This window comes from Plectropomus leopardus, chromosome 11, assembly GCF_008729295.1.
Source record: "Plectropomus leopardus isolate mb chromosome 11, YSFRI_Pleo_2.0, whole genome shotgun sequence".
Classification (NCBI taxonomy): Eukaryota; Metazoa; Chordata; class Actinopteri; order Perciformes; family Serranidae; genus Plectropomus; species Plectropomus leopardus.
In genome coordinates this window covers 32,833,709-32,855,259 of record NC_056473.1, presented here as the reverse complement: position 1 = coordinate 32,855,259, position 21,551 = coordinate 32,833,709, and the positions used below count along the sequence as shown (strand labels likewise).

The 21,551-nt window shown below is 42.3% G+C and overlaps 1 protein-coding gene across 1 annotated transcript; it reads left to right on the top strand.

Annotated features, from left to right (window-relative positions):
• The first annotated feature begins 3,132 nt into the window (after positions 1 to 3,132).
• Positions 3,133 to 16,707, top strand: has3 (hyaluronan synthase 3). Its single transcript, XM_042496716.1, has 5 exons — positions 3,133 to 3,187; positions 11,432 to 11,525; positions 11,615 to 12,165; positions 15,239 to 15,340; positions 15,517 to 16,707. The coding sequence occupies exons 2-5, from the start codon at positions 11,432 to 11,434 to the stop codon at positions 16,444 to 16,446; spliced, it is 1,677 nt and encodes a 558-aa protein (XP_042352650.1). The 5' UTR covers positions 3,133 to 3,187; the 3' UTR covers positions 16,447 to 16,707.
• The last annotated feature ends 4,844 nt before the right edge of the window (positions 16,708 to 21,551 follow it).

Genomic DNA, 21,551 nt, shown 5'->3' with positions numbered 1-21,551 from the left:
TTTAGTTAAATGGGCACACCAATGATTTCATATGAAATTTCCCCTCCAAAAAAGTGCAGGGGCTCACTAGTGGACACTGGATTCACTGCGAGCCCCGGCGGCCCAAATCTGATTTTTTCCCTCCAATGTGACCCAGATGTGATTGTTGAATGTCAGTGTGAAGTCTTCAGTCTGAGCAGCCATGCGACCTGTATCAGAGTTCAGTGCGAGTTTTACAACACTTTAGATCGACATCCTGCTATAAAATGAAGAAAACTCCGTCCGTGTGTCCGTCTGTCCGTCCATCCGTCTGTCTGTCCGTTTTGCTCGTCGATGGGTTACCTAACTGCACCTGGGCATAGGCAGAGACTGACGAAGCTCTTTGTCTCATTCACCCACTGCCGGTGCCCATTTCATTTTTTTTTTCTCTTAAATTAATTATATTGGTCCCCTTGTACATCTATCATTGGGGTTTACCATTTCTCAGCCAATGAAATGTATTTAAAAAACTTGTGACTAAACTTCCTTTCTCCATTGGATCCTTTTAAAAACAGATTTTTTTTTTCAAAGTCCTTAAAAATAGCAGTTTTGCAGATAGGAGGTTGTTTTCTGCCCGACAGCAATGCATTGCAGCTCACATTGTGGTCGAAGGTGGATTTGCACATGAATGACGGAAAAAAGCATTATTTTTTCCATTTTTCACAGCAGTTGAAAATGTTACACAGTAGATTTTTTTAGCCTGATTATTTGCATTTCTGGCGACGTCTGCACCAGCATATAGGTCCGTGGTTTCGCAAGGTTGTGGCGTGCACATCCACTGAAGTCTACACAGCATGCTGAATGTGACGTCTTGTTCTTTTTGGCATGCGAGCCACATCAGGACCGTGACAAATTCACAAATGAGTCTGATATTAGCCACATTTTAAAACGATCATTTTAACAGCTACATTAAAAAATTGGATCTAGAAAAAAATCTGAATTGAGCACTAAGGTTTGCAGTGTAAATGTAGTGTGAGCTCTGGTGGTGCCTGCTGTGCACTACATGCAATATGTTTAATGGAAAGAGGAGCGTCTGGATTTAATATGGTATTAAAAAACAAAAAACAAAACCTTTGGGATTTCTAAATACCCGGATATACTGTGAAACTGTTACACCCAAACCTAAACGCTACCAGCTGAGCTCACTGTGAATGCACAGATGTCCTCTGATGTTTTATTTATACGATTATTTCTCATACTGTCAACCAGACGATGGTCGTAAGTGAAAGCCATATTAAAATCCCATGAGACACTAGAAGAAGTTTCTAGCAAAGCGTCTCTGCCTTTGAGCAACTCAAAGTGAGCTTCACACCGCTGCCTGCTGAGTGCTTATTACAGTCAAGGTCAAAAGGAAGGCTGTGCCTCTGCGAAACACAAAGGATCATTTGAATATTAGCTGACGTTGTATTTTAATAGGATGTAACACTGTTCTCGAAGTCACAGGTTTTAACTCTTTGAAACCTGAGCGAATTGGCTCGATTTCTTTAAATAAATGGAAAGAATATTTGCAAAAAGTTACAAGAAAATAACCAGAACCCCCCCCCCCCCCCCCCCCCCAAAATATTTATTATATAATCCTAATATTTTTTTAAAAAATGGTAAAAAAAAAAAAAAAAAAAAAAAAAAATTAAAGCTTTTTAAGATCATTTTCAAATTTGAAAATTTCCTACAATTTGTGGAACATTTCTTGCCGAGTTGCCTTTTTATTTTTTTTCATGTGTTTTTGAAAGAATTGCACCAATTTGCTGCTCCGGGTTCAAAGATTTAAATACCAGTGAACAACATTTGAGCGCAGCACAAGACAAGTGATGTCACTCTACTGGGTGTCAAGGGTTAAATTTATATTTAAAAAAACCCAACAACCTTTTGTTCGTGTTTTTGTTCGGTTTGCTCTGACAGTCTGGAGCCTGTAATATGGTCACCAGTTAGCTTTACTCTGTTTCCACAGCGACAGAGAGAGAGCTGAAGCCGTGAGAGGGAGCATTACAGTAATTACTGTGTCTGACGTGTGTCACAGTCAGGCGGCCAGAGAGGAGGATGCAGAGTGTTAGAAAGGACATAAATGAGGTGGTTAAGTGAAGCCACTTCAGCCTTATTTCCCTCTGAGAGTTCGTTTTAACGTGCACTCTATTACCTGACGTGAATGAAATGTGTTTGAGCAGCTTTGGCAGTCGCGGATCGATTCTCAGAGGCTGTGCTGCAGTTTGTCTCAGGCTGCCAGCCCGGCGAGGAACCTGCAGCACGTCAGCAGCTCAGCCTCGGAGCAGGAGGGGAAAAAGGGAGGGAGGGTAGATAAATAAGCCCATAAAGGATGCTTTGAGTCAGGCGGAGAGGTGGAGAGGAGAGGGGGGCTCCGGTTAAACAGTCCCCGGGCTTGTTGGAGGCTGCATTGCAGAGAGATAGGGAGCTGGGGTGTCCAGGGAGGGGAGGCGAGGTGTGTGTGTGTGTGTGTGTGTGTGTGTTAGGGAGGTTAAAGGAGACAGAGAGGGAAGCTGTGGTGGAGAAGCTCAGCAGTGTCGGTCTGCCAGGCAGGCGGGACAGTGTGACAGAGGAGGAGAGGGGGAGCAGGATTTAGGCTCTGCTGCAAACAGAGGATGCAGAGTTGATACTGCAGCACAGGACAGAGAGAGAGAGAGGGGGAGGGTGAGGAAACCTGGGGATGTTTCGTTGCAGGGAGCAGACTTGAGGACGAGGCCAGGATCTTCACCTTCAGCATCCCTGGTGGAAATCAGGAGCCGGGATGGAGAGCAGAAACGAGACTAGCTGCTGCCCCCAACCTGCGATCTACAGACGCACGGCTGCACCAGCTGCTGGCTGAGCACCTCTGATCACAGCTGGGGGGCTACATGCCCTGGGACAGTCCTGGGAGATAGAGGGGAGGAGGAGGAGGAGGAGGAGGAGGAGCAGGCAGCAGGGAGGCTGGCTCAGAGAAGTGGTGGAGGGTGGTGGTTTAAAGCTGCCTGCTGTATTTTTGGATGTGGGATCTCCTGAATTAAGCGAGCAAGCTGGAATAAAGATGTAGTTTGTGAGCAAGTGGAAGGAGGGGTACAGAACAAGGAGAGCGCTGTGCTGAGGAGAGGAGAGGGCTGGACGTCCCGGCTCGACGGACGGACCAGGCGGACGGAGATCTGGGGGGAGACCAAGACGGAGGGTCCACTGGATCAGGAAGGTAAGAGCTTCTAAATATATTTTGCACCTTATGATGTAAAGTTCCCCCACTGGGACAGAAACAAAATCTGTCTTTTGGTGGTCTGCACTTCTGAAGGGTCAGTTAGCATTTAAACTTTTGGTTTGAGATTAGGATCTGATAGGATTAGCTAAGATAAGGGTTTGAGTAATGGTTCATGTTGGGGTAAAAAAAGAATGAATGAAAGTAGAGATGTGACATGTTGAAGAACGACTGAAACTGAATGGAAAGTTATGGAAAAACTGGAGGAAGCAACATTAAAGCTTAGTTAGAAAATGCAGGACAAAGAGTTGTGTGTTCTGGCTTGTGGTTGCAATGTGAGGTAGAGAAAATATTTTTTTCTGCCTGACACTGAACGTGTGTGTGAGCGTGTGTGAGCGTGTGTGAGCGTGTGTGAGCGAGTGAGTCAGTCAGCTAATCGCTTGAACAGGACTAAAGACTGCTGTTCATTTTTGCTTTAATTGCTGTGAAAAGAGGTGAAAAAAAATACTCAAGTGTAGTTAAATTGTGCACATATTGTGTTTGTGTATTTGTGCTGCCTCCTGGCATGAACTCCACGTGCTGCTTTTTCCCTCTGTGGAGGCAGACAGTGACCGTTAGGAAACAGTTGAGCGCCTCAGAGCGACTGTCTGAAGGCTTCTGGCATCTCCAAAGAAAACGCCGGCCTGTTTGATTTTCCATGGCATCACCGCCGTGCTGGACCTGCCCGCTCCGGCTGCCTTTTACACAAAAGCCTGCTGGTATTTGACAGGCTGCTTGTTAGACCTCAGGTGAAGCAGATAAACTTTAAACGGCACATTCTGTTTAGTTAAAAAAAAAAAAAAAAAAGCAGATCGGCGATAACAGTCAGTTAATGTGTAGTGGCCAAATGTAATCCAGTAAACTACCAGGAACAAGATTAAAGCAAGACGTGTGACTTTAAAAGGAAGAAAACAACATATTCTTCAGTTTAGTATAAACCACTAATATAACCACTAAAACGCACCTTTGCTCATTTCAACACATTCAGGAGTTTTGTTGATACAGCCATATTTGGTCTGAAAGTTGTGAAATAATGCAGCTTTTGTAGAGAGAGCTTTCAGCCTAAAGATCCCGACTCCAAAAGCCACCTTTCGTGTCCATATGGTATGTATGTGGCTGGACGTCTTCAGTTGCGAACGCAGCAAAAAATATAGTACGTTAATATACATTCTGGTGTTGGTTGCCATGTGCTTTTGTTGCCTAAACATAACCACGTGCGCATAATCCCACCATGTGCATGTGTTGACGTCACGGTTGCTTCATCTCGGATCATCAACCGCAGATGCAGAAGGATACCGAGAGCGTAATATGTAGACGAGAAAGTCCACTACAATGTGGCAATATGTGACGACTTTGGATAAGAACACGTTGGTGTGACCAGAAGCTCGTGGTTCACTAATGTTAGTGGGCGGTGGATGGGTCCAACAAACCCTAAACTTTCATCCACGATTCTGGTGTTTGCTTCCCGTCTGAATGTGATATTTGTTTGCTACACATAACCACGTGGCTTTTTTTCCCCAAACCTAACCATCCGTGCTATTGCACCATAATCAGGACCATGTGTTTTTGTTGACGTCCCAGCTTTGGTTGCCATGTCCTTTTATTGCCAAATCCCACCATGTGCTTGTGTTGACATCATGGTAGCGGCATCCTGGAACGTCAACAGCAGACGCAGAAGGATACCGTGAGCGTAATATGTAGACACGGACGTCCACTGCAAAGTGCAACATGTGACGACTTGGGATGGGAATGTGGTGACGTTGTCTAACCAGTATTTGGCAACCTAATTTCATAGTTGGTCTCAAAATATGCGCTATATATGTGCTATAAAGACAAACTGAAGGATATTAGCACCGCCATCATTAGGAGGCATAATAAGACTGATGTCAGGGTTTAAAGGCTGTATGGGCCCATTTCAGTAGCATGTAGTATGAAATAATTGGTATCAAGCAGACTTTGACACAATTCAGGCATTTTTCTTTTTTGTATGTTTGTTTTGAGTGGACATCCTGAAGCAGCTTCCAAACTTCATACACACACACACTCGACCCAGCTCACTTTCCTCATTATGTAATGAGGTCTGTAAAAGAGGAGTTTGTGCTACAGTTTCCTGCAGAAATCATGAGTGGAGGTAAAAAAAAGAGAGCCCTCTAGTGGAAAATTACCCTGAAATCAGGTATTTGTAATAATGATAATAATAATCATAATAATAATAATAATCATGCATTTTATTTAGAGAGTGTGTTTGACAATGCTCAAAGACACTTAACAGAAACAAAATCAAAGTCAGTTAAGTGTTCATGTATTCCTCAATTAAAAAACTCAATCTCTTCATGTCAGTGATATGAAGAGATTGGGTTTTTTAATTAAGTTGTTTGCTGCCGGCTTTGCATTGATAATGATGTCATGGCGAACATGAATTAAGAACATGGGGGGGACACCTCAGTTGCTTTGACTTTGCAGAATGACAGTAGGTTTGGGGCCGGTCTCAGCAGCACCGTACATGTTTCTAGGATTGTAGGACATTTCTCAGGCCTGCCTCTTGAATTTTGACCTCCATTATGCCATATTTGATCCTTTATTGAACATGCACCTGATTGTTAATTAGTGGTGACATATAAGGATGTACTGAGTGCATGTTGCCGTCCAATACTTCATCTTTGTCTCCATCACGACCTGTTTCCTAACTTCCCTCCCTCCTTCTGTCACTCCAACCAACAGACTTTTTTCCAGCTGTATTTCCCCTCCCTTCTCCCTTCTCCCTCAGCTGGGCAAATGTCCCTGTCCCAAAGCCAAAAACACCTCCCCACCTCTTCACCTGGACTCCCAGCTCATTCAGTCAGATGCAGGAAATCCCTCCCATGTTGCACTGCCACTCCTGCATAACACTGGGAACATTACCACAGATTTTAGTTCATTTATCTTCCTGGAAATGTTGATTAGCTCTAGAATGACTCCTTTAATTACAAGTTTACCTGCTCTTAATTTGGACATTTGGCGTTTTCTGCATCCTGGAGAGCTTTTCTATCAAACAAACTGATCTGCATCTGGATGTAAGCGTGAAGCACGAACGTGAGCAGCATCACTACAGAATCACTCCAGATGTGAATTAGCAATCAACGGCTGCAGCAGTACGTTTTTTATTTTCTTCCGAAATGTTTATCCAGAGGGACTAAATTCACACTGAAGACGACAGGCAGGGATACTCTACTTGCTTTGCTTTAGGGCCACATTTGCAGAATGACAGGAGGCCAGGGGCCCCTAAGATTTCAGGATTTTGAGACATTTCTAGGATTTTTGAAAGTTTTTATCATTTTCGGACACTTCTATGATTTAAGGACATTTCCAGGATTTTAGGGCGTTTCTAGTATTTTAGGACATTTTTATGATTTTGGGATGTTTCTATGATTTTAGGACATTTCCATGATTTTAGAATGTTTCTAAAAATTTAGGACATTTCTAAGATTTCGGAAGGATTCTAAGATTTAAGGACATTTCAAGGATTTTAGGAAGTTTCTATGATTTTAGGACATCAGGGGCTTAGTTAGGACCTCTGTCGTGGGTTGTGGGGGATCTTCCACTGGCACATTTTTAATAAAGCTCTATTTTGATGCTGCTCATCACTCCTTTAATGTGTCTGCAGTTTTTTTTAACAGTCATCTTTTCACAATTTTGATGACTGATCATTTTGGGGTTTGGTTTCTGTTGGACCGTAGATGTGATAGGAAAAAAAAACCCTCTGAAGACAAGCCAACTTATGTTCTTTATTGACCATTTTGTGAATTCTGCAGGAATTCAGACTTTTTTTTCATCATGGTACACGGGAATCAGCAGTAACATTTGAGAAACCTAAAGTCATCCACTGTCATCACGCTGCAGGCGGGATCGCCCGGCAGATGTAACCTTAAGGCTAATTGCACCTTTCCCCGAAAAGTGCCGAGACTAATCCCAGCTCCCGGCCTGCCAACAACCCCCTCTGGTGATTGTGGCCCTCCAATCAAACAGTCCATGTTACTGTCTGCTTGTTATCTGGCCTGTGGCCCCGGGATGTTGGGACCACACTGCCTTGGCCCGCTCCTTTAATCCACCGAAGTTCACAAATCCAGCAGAAGCTCTTTTTTCTGTTGCCCTCAGTGTCAAAAATGGCATGTATCTGCATATCCTGATATAACATGCAGCGCAATATTTAACCTTGTGGCTCTCCTACTATCTAAAAAAAGTCCCTATTTTTGACCGTGTGTTGGGCAATTTATCAAGACTAAGGACACTTTTTCTGAGATAAAATGCTTTTAACCCTTTAAAACCTGGATTGGCAGTTTTCTTGTGCTGGGTTCAGATGCCTTTCACAAGCTGTTTAACCCTTTGTTAACCCAGTTTGAAAATTGGTTTGATTTATTTTAAAAATAACAACCCAAAAAACCATCATCAGCATCAACTTGGCAAGAAATGTCCAACAAATAAAAAGAAGACCTGAAAATTTGTTTTTAAAAAGGGGGAGGATTATCAGAAAATTATCAGAAAACAGGAAAAAAATAATAATAGTATTTTGTTCACTAATTTTTATTTTTTATTTTTTACTTTTATGTGCTTATTTTCATGTTATTTTCCTGTAACTTTTTACTGATTTCTTGTTAAGTTTTGGGCCATATCTTCATATCTAAATTTCTCATTGCCTTTTTCGTCATTTAAAAAAAAGAAGAAAAGAAATACACCTATTTACTCAGGTTTTAAAGGGTTAAATGTTTTGAAAGCATTTTACAATGTTCTGAGCCACAAAACTTAAATTTCAATTATCTCCATCATAATGAGAATACTGGAGAGACAGACCTGAAAAGCGAGGAATATCTTCTGCATTAAAAAAATCAAACAAATAGATTAATTTAATCACTTATTTAAATAATTCAATTTAAATGTATTGATTGAGTAAACCAAAAAATGCACTGAACCTCTGGGACATGTCAGTTTTTAATCTTTTTTTACTGATGCTTTTCAACAGCAGAATGAATACAATACCAGTTTTACCAGAATAATCTGTCCAGAGTCAGTATCAGGATATGAAATACAAAAACAGAAAAGGAGAGAACTGAAATTTTAGAGAAAATCAGTCAACTGTCAGTAGAAAGTTCTGGTTTTGAGATGATACTTAAGACCCTCTAAATGACAGCGATGACACACGAAAACAAAACTTGAGGACGAAAATGTTTTGTATGTGATCCAAATCTTCTATTTGCAAAATGCCCCTTTCCGTCATTACCTGAATATCGCACGGACACTTTCTCCTGGATCTCTCATGCCGAGTCTGTGGAGTAACTGTGATTCAGTGCCAGGATGTAAATCTATACATCCACTCAGAGAGGCGGATAAATCTGTCTGTGCCAGTTTGTCCCACAGAGCTGAATGTAATAATATAAATATCAGCCTGTCTCTGCTGTGCTTGGCCGGCCAGGTGGGGTGGGGGTGGAGGGTGAGGGTGAGGGTGAGGGTGAGGAGGGGGGCCAGGAGGTAATTTCATGAATGAAAGGGCAGAATTGTTTCTCCGTTTCGACTGGTCCCGAGCTCTGGCCAAACTCTGGCCAGCCTTTAATTAGCACTATTAACCCAGAGAGAGGGACGGAGGGAGCGCCAGAGGGGCTGATGGGAGGAGGGGGGAGGGGAGATGAAGGAGGGGAGAACAGATGGACAGGTGGTGTTCAACTCTTTGTATGAACTTCCAGGTGAGCACCATCACCTCTGAACCAGTGTGTGTTTGTGTAGTCGCAGTGATGCAGATGTTGTGGGAGCAGTAGACTGGTTTCCATAGGAACAGTAGGGGAGAGCGGGTTTAGCGCTCACATTTTTTACTTTAATTAAATCACTCAAAAACGGTTTTCTTCATAGACTCCCTGTCAATGTGTCATGGCAACACGTTCTCATCCCGTGTTGTCATGTATTGCTGCTTTGTCAGTGGACTTACATGTTTACATTTTACACACTACCGTAGGTATCGTCCTGCATCTACTCATGTTTGTTTACTGCTTATGTGCGGTGAGCATTGGATATTGTTGTATTTGCATTTTTTTAATATTATTGTTGTCTTATTTTATTTGACATGTTCAAACTAGAAGATCTAACTCATTAAGGCAAAACACGAAAACAAACAAGCAAACAAACAAAAACACAATGCTACATTTTGAAAACAAAGCACATGGTAACGATTAGGCAACAATAGCATGTGACAACCAATCCCAGGATGTCAACAAAAACATGTACTTAGGTTTAGTTAACGTTTAAAAAAAACATGATTGTTTGACTTATTTCATATAGGAAGTGCCCGCCAGGCTTGCGGGTGAAAGTCTGGTGTTTGTTGGACTTAGGAACATAAACAGAAAAACATGCATTTTTTAAATCCTTATATAACAATATAAAGAGCAACACGTGACAACCAATCATAAAGAAATTGTGACAAGCATCCCCAGCTGGGATTTTTTGCTACTAACTGAGCTAACAAACATGTTTTTTATCCTAAAAAAAAAAAAAAAAAAAAAAAAAAAAGAAGAAGAAGAATTGTTTTATTAAAGACAAATTGTCAAAAACCCTAGAAGAGAAATACAAAATGGCTGGATATTTAAATTTGTAGATTTCAGCTGTTATCCAGAATGAAAAACTGCAGAATTTAGTGGGAATGTTTTGTTGTTGTTGTTTGCTTGTTATGCAATGGACAATATAAATTTACCTTTTTTTTCCTAAAATCTGCGGATAATCTGTGGAGGTGTTGAATTACAGACTCCATGAAGGTTTGTTTCAGTGCAGAACTGCTAATTACAGCAGGAGTTGAGTAATATTAGAGGTCATGGCAACTCTAAACGACCGCACAGTATTTCGTCTTGTGCTTCTGGCACCGTGCCTCCCTGATGTCAGTGACTGATGACGGTGTCTTTTCAGATGTGGTGGCTGATGAAAGATTTAACAGGAAAAACAGGAAATGGCACTTGGGTCAGCTAATGAGAAATTAGCAGCTCTCTCTCAGAGCCTTCAGTCAGACTCCAGAGGCCCCGCTCCCTGTCTCACCTGACGTGTACAACAGACCTGTGTTCATATTCACCCTTTCATGTCCTGAATAACAGGCTCCGTATCCTCACGTGTGTGTCGCCGCACCAGAGGCGGAGCAGGGGCGTGGCCTCTGGGGCTCCCAGAAGCCTCAAATCTTTTAGGTTTCCTAAATTCCTTCAACTTTGTGTCATTAAGATAGTAATAAATCAGTCCTTCGATGATGTTACAATAACGCAATCACAACAACCATCCATTTTCGTCCGCTTATCTGAGGCCGGGTCGCCGGGGCAACAGGCTCAGCAGAGCAGTCCAGGCGTCCCTCTCCCCAGCAACGCTTTCTAGTCCTCCTGGGGGACCCCAAGGCGTTCCCAAACCAGATGAGATATGTAATCCCTCCAGCGTGTTCTGGGTCTGACCCGGGGCTTCTTACCAGTAGGACGTACCCAGAACACCTCCAGCGGGAGGCGCCCACGAGGCATCCTGATCAAATGCCCGAACCACCTCAACTGAACACAATCACAACAATTCTGGCAAATTCATCCAAAGTCCAGCCATTCTGGGTGACTTTGCTAAAACTTTACAACAAAGTTGACTATTTAAAATAAGTTAAATGGATTGCCCAACCAATATGGACTTTTTGGGGCTGATGCTGATACTGACATTAGGGAGTAAAAAAAAATAATTGAATGACGTGCAAAACTGCAGTAAACTTCTGGGAAATAAAATAACCACATTATTGAATTATGACACAAATCTTGTCACATGCCCCCTTCAGTCTAAGAGTCCTTTGAGTTTATCGACAAATAATGCAGCATACTTTACCAGAAAGGACCTTACCGAGTCCACTTTATGCTACCTGTAAAAAACAGATCCTGTTGTGTCTGCATGATACACCGCTGAACCACATCAGCATCCTCCTTGGAGAGCATGCCCCCGTCTTTATAGGTTTGGGCTGAGCCCTGTATGTTTTACAAAGTATTTCCTTACATGGAGCAAATTCTCTTTCCCTGCCTACCTTGTGTCTTTTCGCTCTCTGGACACTTTCACCCTTTTTTATCCTATCAGCTGTTTGACCTCTTCCTCCTCATCTTCATTTCACGAATCCCTGAACGTGTGTCGTCTTACTGTCTGATTCTCAAACTGACGCCTGACATCTCAAATTTTCTCCACCTGCAGATGCCCTCTCGTTGCAGGAATGCGCTGAACATCGTCATCACCACCCTTTTTGCTGCGGTGGTCCTCTTCACCATCCTGCTGGCCTATGTCACAGGTTGTAAAGTTCAAACATAAACACATAGAGACACTTAGATAAATGATGAATCAAGTTTTTTTAAAACTGTTGTTTTCTTTGTTTTAAAGGGTACCAGTTCATCCACACTGAGCAGCACCACCTCTCCTTTGGCCTCTATGGTGCCTTCCTCTCCCTCCATCTCTTCCTCCAGAGCCTTTTCGCCTTTCTGGAGCATCGGCAGATGAGGAACCCCTCTCGTCCTCAGCACCTCCGTCGCTCCGTGGCTCTCTGCATCGCCGCCTACCAGGAGGACCCAGACTACCTGAGGAAGTGCCTGCGCAGTGTCCGCCGAATCTCCTTCCCGGGCCTGAAGGTGGTGCTTGTGGTGGACGGGAACCGCCCCGAGGACCGCTACATGGTTGACATTTTCCAGGAGGTGATGGGCGGGGCCGACCAGGCCGGCAGTATGGTGTGGAAGGGTAACTACCACAGTGATGGGAGTGGAGGAGGAGGAGTCGGCGGCGGAGGGAGGAGCACAGTGCACATGGAGGAGGCCGCGCGAGTGGCTCGGCTAGTCAGAGGCTGCCGCTACTCCTGCATCATGCAGGAGTGGGGAGGGAAAAGAGAGGTGATGTACACAGCCTTCAAAGCACTGGGGGACAGTGTGGATTATGTGCAGGTAAGGGCCACAGGCACTGAAAACAGCACACATGTGCTTCTGAGTACATAAAAGTTTTGGGACCACATTAGAACTGAAGTTACCAATTTTAATCATTTTGATCTGTTTACTAACCACGAACAGATTATGAAGTCTGAGAAAATAACTCTGACGATCACCAGGATCGAATCGGCTTTGGCTCGATTTCATATTTTTAACGGAAAGCCTGAGTTACAAACTAAATGTGTGGAGTTTGTTGGGCGTGTGTTCCAGGCTGGAAGGGCCAATTGAAAAACTAATATTGCTTGCATTATGGGAAATGTAGGATCCAGTGTTTGTTTTTTAACCCAATAATTGCTAGAAAATAGTCTGCCTATCTTTACTTTTTTAAAAACTGGTCGTGTGCCCCTTAACTTGCTGAGGCTGATGGGAATGCCATTAGTTTTACAGGTAATTCAGCAGCTTTGTATCAAAACATTGTTGGCATTATGCTGAAATTAACTGTGGTAAACTTTTCTCCATCTAACCAGTGCAAACAAGCAAATAATATAATTTACCTAATTTACGTCACTTAGTGGTGTTGCGCCACCACATGACACAAAGTATGCCAAATGAGGTAAATTACGAACATTGAGAAGTTATGCCTTTGTTATTGTCATATATATTATTTGTCACACTAGAGGCAGACGCTCGTGTGTTTAACGTCACGCCCGGATGGATGCGGCTATGCAGTGTATAATCACACACTGCAGTGGAACAATGACGCCATTGTTTGGTTCTGTGTAAAAATCAGGGGGGGACTTCCTTGCTGCCCCTTTAGTGTGATGTCTGTGTAAAAGTGGCTGTTGGGATACATCCTCTTGGGACCATGCATGTTTCTCCAAAAGTGCTGTTTATCTTGTAGTTGTTGAGATATTTCAGTCTGGATCAAAGTGTTGGATGTATGACAGACGGGCTGACATCGCCGTGCTTAGAGCTGTGCTGCTATCATTGATAAAAAATAACAATTTGGAGTTCAAATTTGATTTCCAATACGGATGAATTCAGACAAAAAAGTTTGAAATACTCTGATTGAAGTTGGCACCTGCAGATTTTCTCATGATATCAATCTTCCTTCAAAATAGTAATAATAATCATAAATCATCACCATGTTTTGGTCAGATTACCACCGTGGTCAGTTTTTTGGCCCATAATGTATCATTGTCCTTGTAAAACTTTTGTTATTTTGCGTATATGTTTTGGTGCTGTGTAGTTTCTAACTCCTGCTGAAAGACAATGTGTCCTTTTCCATTTTGCTGTTTAGTTACTGCAGTGACTTTGGAGCGTTTTGATCTTCCAAAAAGTTCTCTAATATTAAGTTAACATTATATTTTGGCAGGAGGCCCAATATTAAAGGATTTCCATTAAACACTAATACAACTGTGAACATAGGGATGGCTGCGTGTGTGCAGCAGTAGCCAAAAATTATCACATTAGACGGAGCAAGCAGTGGAGGCCCATTTATATTCATCTGCACACTCCAGCCAGATAAAATTTTAGTGAGCTGTATTGTCTGTGACTGATATCTGCTCTGCTCCTGTGCTGGTGCATACTGATGCCAACACTCCTCTGAATGACAGAGATTTAAAAACAAACATGCTGTGAATGCTAACAGTGTATTTGTTTGTCAGACTTTTTAAAAATAGCAACGTTAGACTAGTGCTTAAACTGCACTGTAATATACCATAAGGTAAAATTGTTTTTATGTGTGCTTATGTGTTGAGTTTCTGCAGACAATTGTAACCTTAAATTAAACCAAACACTGAGGTTCAGTCTTATCCCTAAATTTAAACCAAACTATATTTTAAACCTCTGTTCCTCACCTAAAACCCATTCCAGTAGCCTGTCAGATCTTAAAAATCAACATTGGATTTAACGTATTTATTTAGGCCCTTTGACAGCTAACCTGTTTGGTCTGGATTTTCAGACAATTCAGTTTGATCAAAGCCAAAGTTACAGTGTGAGACTTCCCTGCACCAAAGCCCAGACCAAAAAATCTGACCTGCCTCGGTTCAGATCAAACTGAACCATTTCTAACATCAAAACATTTTTTTTTTAGACTTTCAGTCTTTGGGACCAATTACAGGAAGTTCTTGCAGGCTATCACCAGAACCAGTAAAGGGAAATTTAGGAAAACGAAATCAGACACGGGAGCCCACGGGGAGAGGAGGTGTGACGACTTTATAAAGAGTCAGTTGGAAAGAAATCACTAAAATTCAGGCATTTTGTTAATTTCTTTCTCTAAATGAGAGAATATGAGAAGAGCTGAGAGCCCATCTAACCAAAAAATGTCAAGTTTGGGAGATGCACCTCACTTAAGTGATGACGACAGGATGTAGGTGATGAAGACAGGATGTAGGTGATGAAGACAGGATGTAGGTGATGAGGACAGGATGTAGGTCACGGCCGGACGTAGACAGTGACGACAGGATGTAGGTGATGATGACAGAGTGTAGGTGATGATGACAGAGTGTAGGTGATGATAGCAGGATGTAGGTGATGATAGCAGGATGTAGGTGATGATGACAGCGTGTAGGTGATGATGAGTTCAGGACATGGGTGATGACCAAAGGACGTAGGCAGTGACGATGGGATGTAGGTGAAAACAGGATGTAGGTGTTGACAGGACATTGATATGTGATGTAGTTTATTAGTGCACTCACATTGCATTGTAAAACAGTAACTTACTGGATCAATGTGTACAATGTAACATAAACGCAAACCTTAGTTTGGACTTTCAGGCATTAAAGGTCACTTATTTTCTCTACAAACTGATGGACGTATGTTGAACAACCAGCTCCCTCATCGTAGCCAGCTGCTGCATGTCCTCTGTGCACTTGCTGTGGGTCAAAGGACGTGTCCACAGCTGACCCGGTGCTGTGCAGTCAAAATGAACCAGCTGGGATCTCTGTCAGCACCCTCTCATTTCTCTCATGGATTTTAGCATAAATAATTTCTATTTCTAATTCTGAGACACATGCATCCTTAATTTGACCAATGGAGGTATATTTTCCAACATTTTTGCACCCTGAATTTGTTGCGTCCTTTTTTTAAGGTGTGTGACTCGGACACAGTTCTAGACCCAGCATGTACCATAGAAATGCTGAAGATCCTTGAGGAAGATCCGATGGTTGGAGGGGTCGGTGGAGACGTGCAGGTAAAATATAAAACCTTTCAGTCATTTAAAGTATTCAGAAATCAGATAGTATAATGAAGACTCAAGACAAAAATGTCTGGTTTGAAAGTCGATTTAGACTCTCATAAATGTACAGAAAATCCTTTTCCTTTGTTGACTCATTCTGACTAGTTTCTCTTAACTTTCTTGTCTTCCAGATCCTGAACAAGTACGACTCGTGGATCTCCTTCCTCAGCAGTGTACGCTACTGGATGGCCTTCAACATCGAGCGGGCCTGCCAGTCCTACTTCGGTTGTGTCCAGTGTATCAGCGGTCCTCTGGGGATGTATAGGAACTCTTTGCTCCAGCGCTTCCTGGAGCCCTGGTACCACCAGACCTTCTTAGGCTCCAAGTGCAGCTTTGGCGATGACCGCCACCTCACCAATCGGGTGCTCAGCTTCGGCTACAAGACAAAGTTCACGGCGCGATCACAGTGCCAGACTGAAACACCGACCCAGTATCTGCGTTGGCTCAACCAGCAGACTCGATGGAGCAAGTCGTACTTCCGCGAGTGGCTCTACAACGCTCTGTGGTTCCACAAGCACAGCCTCTGGATGACCTATGAGTCCGTGGTCACCGGCTTCTTCCCTTTCTTCCTAGTGGCCACGGTCATCCATCTCTTCTACCGTGGAAGGTTGTGGAACATCCTGCTCTTCCTGTTGACTGTCCAACTGGTTGGGATGGTAAAGGCCACCTACGCCTGTTTCCTGCGTGGCAGCCTGGTCATGATCTTCATGTCACTCTACTCTTTGCTCTACATGTCCAGCCTGCTCCCTGCCAAAATATTTGCCCTGCTCACCATCAACAAAGCCGGATGGGGCACTTCGGGCCGCAGGAAGATCGTGGTCAACGTCATTGGTGCTGTGCCCGTCACAGTGTGGGCTATGGTGCTGCTGGGAGGTGTGGCGTATACGGTCTACTGTGAAACACAGGAGCCATTTAGCGAGACGGAGAAAGTCTTGTTGATAGCGGGGACGATACTCTACGCCTGCTACTGGCTCATTCTGCTGGTGCTCTACTTGGCAATCGTAGCCAAACGGTGTAACAAGAGGGAAGAGCAGTATCACCTGCCATATGCAGAGGCGTAAACCTGCCGCCAGCGAGACTGATAGGATTTTCACACGGAGTTTCACGGCAGCACGACTCTGATCCTGTGAACTGCTCGAGTGATGAGCTGTGAACCACAAACGCACTCACATCTTCATCATTGGTGCTAAAAAGGTGTGAATCTCAAGTCTGAGCAGCTTCCCTCTAATCCAGTCGAGGGAGACTCAGTGATGACTGGATCCAGAGAGCTCTCCCATTCATATCAATGGTGCTTCACATTGAAAAACCAAACGTGACGGAACTGATCCAGTTAAAGTGTTCAAACGCTATGTGTAATAGTGACGTGCTCAGAAGAACATTAGGTAGTTACTGGGTGCAGGTTAGCTGTTAAGATGTGACAAAGGGTGCAGTATGGTTTTTCATGTTCTTATTTTTGATAAAGATGAGATGGGATGAACTGCATCTCTATGATAAACAACATAACAAAAAGTGAATCTCTCTAGTCAAAGCACCTCTATTTCAGTTAAGAAGAGGGAACCTCAGATTTAGACACTAAAGTGTTTCTGAAGGTGTTCAGACAGAACACAAAGCAAATGTTAGAAGTACAATTACCTGCAGAGTCAATGCAAGGAACTGACGGCATGAATGCACACAAATTTGCTCCATGCAAGTTGAAAATGTGACAATATTTGGGTTTTGACCTATTGATGAAAGAAATAACAAGCCTAACCTCTCCCTCCTTTTTTGAACTTGAGCATAAAATGCAGGGCGCTCTCTGCGCCTTATGAATCTACTCTATAAAAGTACCGAGACAGGAGAAAAAAAGGAAGAAAATGATGGAAAATAACAAAGTAACTGGTGAGTTTAGTAACACATGAAAAGTGACAAAACATCAGTTGGTTCTCATTCCAAAGTCCTCAAATACTGCCACTTTTGCTGCGATTTCGATATAAGATTCTGACGCCAAAAGCGACCTTTTTCGTCATACACCACTGAATGCCATCAATTGAGGAAATGGTTAATAAGAGCCATTTGCGGTGTTACTAAGCAGGTTGCGGTGTTACTATACGGACAGCGTAGTAGACAGGCGGCGTCAGTCGAGAACGCAGCTGGACAGAACCTGTCACAGCTGGATGAGGTTAAAACGCCGACGGTAGTGCCATAATATAAGGACTGCGAGGGTGCCTATAGGGCGGGCGGGAGGGGCGATGAATGGATCGAACAAATCTCGGACTTTCATGCAGGAGTCTGGTCTGCATCGTGTGAATGTGTTGTTTTTTTCTACACCTTACCATGTGCCTCTTTTGCCTAAACCTAACCATCCGTGCCTGCTTGTGCTTTTGTTGCCTAAACATAACGACGTGCAGCTTAATCTCACCATGTGCTTTTAGTGACATCATAGTAGCGGCATCCTGAAATGTCAAAAGATGACGCAGAAGGATACCAAGAGCGTAATAAGTAGTCCACTGCAAAGTGACGATATGTGATGACTTGGGATGAGAACGTGTTGAACACACACACACACACACACACACACACACACACACACACACACACAGAGTTTGTGCATATTGCGTTCCCGGCCAGCTACAGCTCACATCGGTACAGATGGTACATCAGCTGTTTGTGAATAATAAACTGAGTGTTTTTGCAGTTTTATTCAGAAAATTAATTTGGAAATTGGTTTGTGTTCTGTCTCAACACGCCATATAACATAAATTAGGATTTCTACAAATTATTTCAATACAATATTAAAATACCATATGTACTTTTAAGAGCTTGCTGTAATCATTCCTCGCCATGCTGGCCATGAAGTGATATCTTTTATAAGATTTACCTTTTTTAAATCTTATACTCAGCAGCAAAGTAATACGTTACATTAGTTGTTATGTTATTCAGCCCAGCACTAAATCCTTTACACCCATACTTTGGATCTTACTGTATGTCCGTGATACTCAATTCATGACAAAACTGGTCTCCAACAGGGTGCCAGGTGGCCCCCCAACCATCATCTTATTCACAATAGAAATAACTTGATTCACACTGGGAATTGTATTTGTACTTAAATACAGATAAGGTGCTAGAGTGCAAAAAAACTGCATCAAAATAAAGCTTGTTTATCAAACCAAGTGCCAGTGAAGGATCCCCAGCCCCCTATGACAGAGGTCCTAGCTAAGCCCCTCAAGTCTTAAAATCTGGAAATATCCTAAAAGCAGAGAAATGTTGTAAAAGCCAAGAAACATCCTAAAATCTGGAAAATGTTCTAAAATCTGAAAAATGTCCAAAAAATCTGAAAAATGTTCTAAAATCCTAGAAACATCCCAAAAAGCAAGACACGTCCTAAAATCCCAGAAATGTCCCAAAATTCTACCAGCAACATTTTAAAACCCTTAAAACGTCCTAAATCCCCAGGAATGTCCTAAAATCCTTGAAACATCCTGAAATTGTAGAAATATCCTACGATCCAAGAAATGCCCTAAAATCATAAAAAATGTCCTAAAAATCTAGAAATGTCCTAAAATCCTGGAATCCTCTTAAAATCGTAGAAATATCCTAAAATCAGAGAAACATCCTAAAATCCTAAAAATGTCCTAAAGTCCAAGAAACATCCTGAAATCCTCGAAATGTCCTGAAATCCTCGAAACATATGGGGCTGCTGCGACTGCGACTCTTGTCATTCTGCAAAAGTGTCCCCCAAACAAAGCCGGTTGAGTACCCCTGATGCTTTTGGAGACACGTAATCCCTGATTCCTCACAGTTTAACACATTAAGGTATTACTGCACAGCCGGTGTGGACAGGAGGAATGATCCGGTTATCTAAAGCTCTTTGAACATGCATATGAGTGATGCAGTGTTTGCAGTCAGATCGAATGTTGTGGACGTCTTCAGAGACAGTTTGTGTGTTAATCGCTCAGCTCTGAGACCAGCCGTCATGTCCTCTCATCAGCCATGAACAGCACAATCATCAGCTGCTGCTGTGTTTGGTGGAGCAGCTACGTTTTACCACAACAGACAATCTAAAGTTTCTGAACATGTGACATGCAGTTTCTGTCTTTTTTTAAATTTCTTTTGGTGTTTGCTGTTTTGGTGCAAAGTTAAATAAGTAACTTATTACTGAACATTGTGGTCCAACTCTCAGTTTACAGTCACCGGTGGGTCGTAGTTTCATTCAGAGATTTTTTTATACGTTGTAAAGGCGTCAAACTGTGTAACAGTTAAGTTTTACTACAGGACATTATTCTCTTACCTTTGGACATGTGTGTCCTTTTACACTAGATGTAGACTGTTTATTCGTTCCATCAACAGCGTAAAGACTGAAGACCAAAGAGATTTCCTCTGAAGTTTTTTTCTTCGAATCAAATTTCGGATCAGACAGAATGTTTCCGAAACACATCGAGTCCATTTGTCAAGTGTGAGTACCGTCAGCGAATCTGTTCCTACACCGACAGATGTCTCTTTTGTCTTCCAGAAGTGGACGTTTTCCTCTTCGTGCCATTTAAGTTATGTTCATGTTTTATTTTGGCGGGCTGTATAAGTTTAAACTTGAAAGTTCAAATAAGGACAAATACATTAAAAATAAATTGTGTTTATAAATGTGCTTTTGCCTTTGTGACGGTTTTAACCGGCGCTGCAAGAGGTCTTATTTGTGGTCATCACAAAATGCTGGAATTTTCCTAAGTCATTAAAAATGCTTCCTGTTTTGGACACAATCCTCCCATTTATACCAAATAGAGAGAATGTCTTCATGATTTAAATGAATGACATTTTCCCTCGCGCTATTTTGTTCACCGGATTGTACGTTCACTTAAAAAAAGGAAAAAGGAAAAAAAAATCCTGAATTAATCGGAAGAACGTCCGTGTTTTAACAGTAACGGTCAGTTCTCTGCACAAAAAACGGTTTGTGTCAGCGGAAGTAAACAGGTGATTAGGATGCAGCAGTTATTGATCAAATTTGATCGTTTGCTGAAGACTTGGTTCATACATATTTTTACCAATAAATTTCCATGACTTTGAGGCCAATTTAAAGACATCACATTCTCCAAAACAACCGGTAATACTCCTTATTAGTTCTTTTTCAGCACTACATGTCAGCTTTTTAAATTATTTAAAAAATAATGAATTCAGACCAGAATTAGAACTGAATATTTACATATAACTTGGGGATTGTTTGTTATTAATGAAGGCATGCTAAATCATTTTGTAACCGGGGACGGCTTTATGTGTTGATTTTGTCTTTACAGGAGGAACGTACAACTTTATATGGCTGTATTTTGTAATTATTTCTGACTGCTGATTTTTGAAGAAAACACGCCTTCCAAACGTGCGGGCTTTTGGGTTTAGACGCCATGTTTTCTTTTTTTTTTTTAAATGGAAATTTTCTTTTGTCTTTAAAAATGTTTGGTGATTTTTGGCAATTTTTTGAATTTATTTATTTATGCTTGTACAAGGTGTGTGAACACGGCACAAGAAAAAAAATGACGATCCAAGTTTCAAAGGGTCATTTTTGTATTGATGTTGCTGCTGTGATCTGTCAGGTGTCTCTCTCCTCCCCTCACTGTGTGTGTGTGTGTGTGTGTGTGTGTGTGTGTGTGTGTGTGTGTGTGTGTGTGTGTGTGTGTGTGTGTGTGTTGTCAGGCAGGTGGTGGCTGCTGATTGGCTCCTTGGACAGGATCGCTCTCAGCTGATTGGTCTCTCCCTTCACCTCCGTGCGAACAAAAGCCGGCCTCTATTTTGTGTTTAAATTAATCTGCATGAGTGACACAGCGAGCAGTTTTTGAGTTAGTGTATTTGTGTGTTTTAGTTATTAACTTTGTGACTTTGGAAGCCTTTTGGCCATTTTTGAGGTTTGTTTTGCAGTGTTTTGGTGGTTTGGTTGGTGAATATTCTCCACAGAGCACTAAAGCAGTTACGAAGGAGTGAGAAGCTCTTTTTGTTTATTTGAATTTTGGGAGTTTAGGTCAGAGAAGGGACGCTCAACTCGCTTTGTTTGGGGGCCATTTTGCAAAATGACAGCAGGCCAGGGGCCAGTCGCAGCCCCATACATGTTTCTAGGATTTTAGGACATTTCTAAGATTTTAGGACGTTTCTATGATTTTGAGGCATTTTCAGGATTCTGGAGCATTTCTTAGATTTAAGGACATTTCAA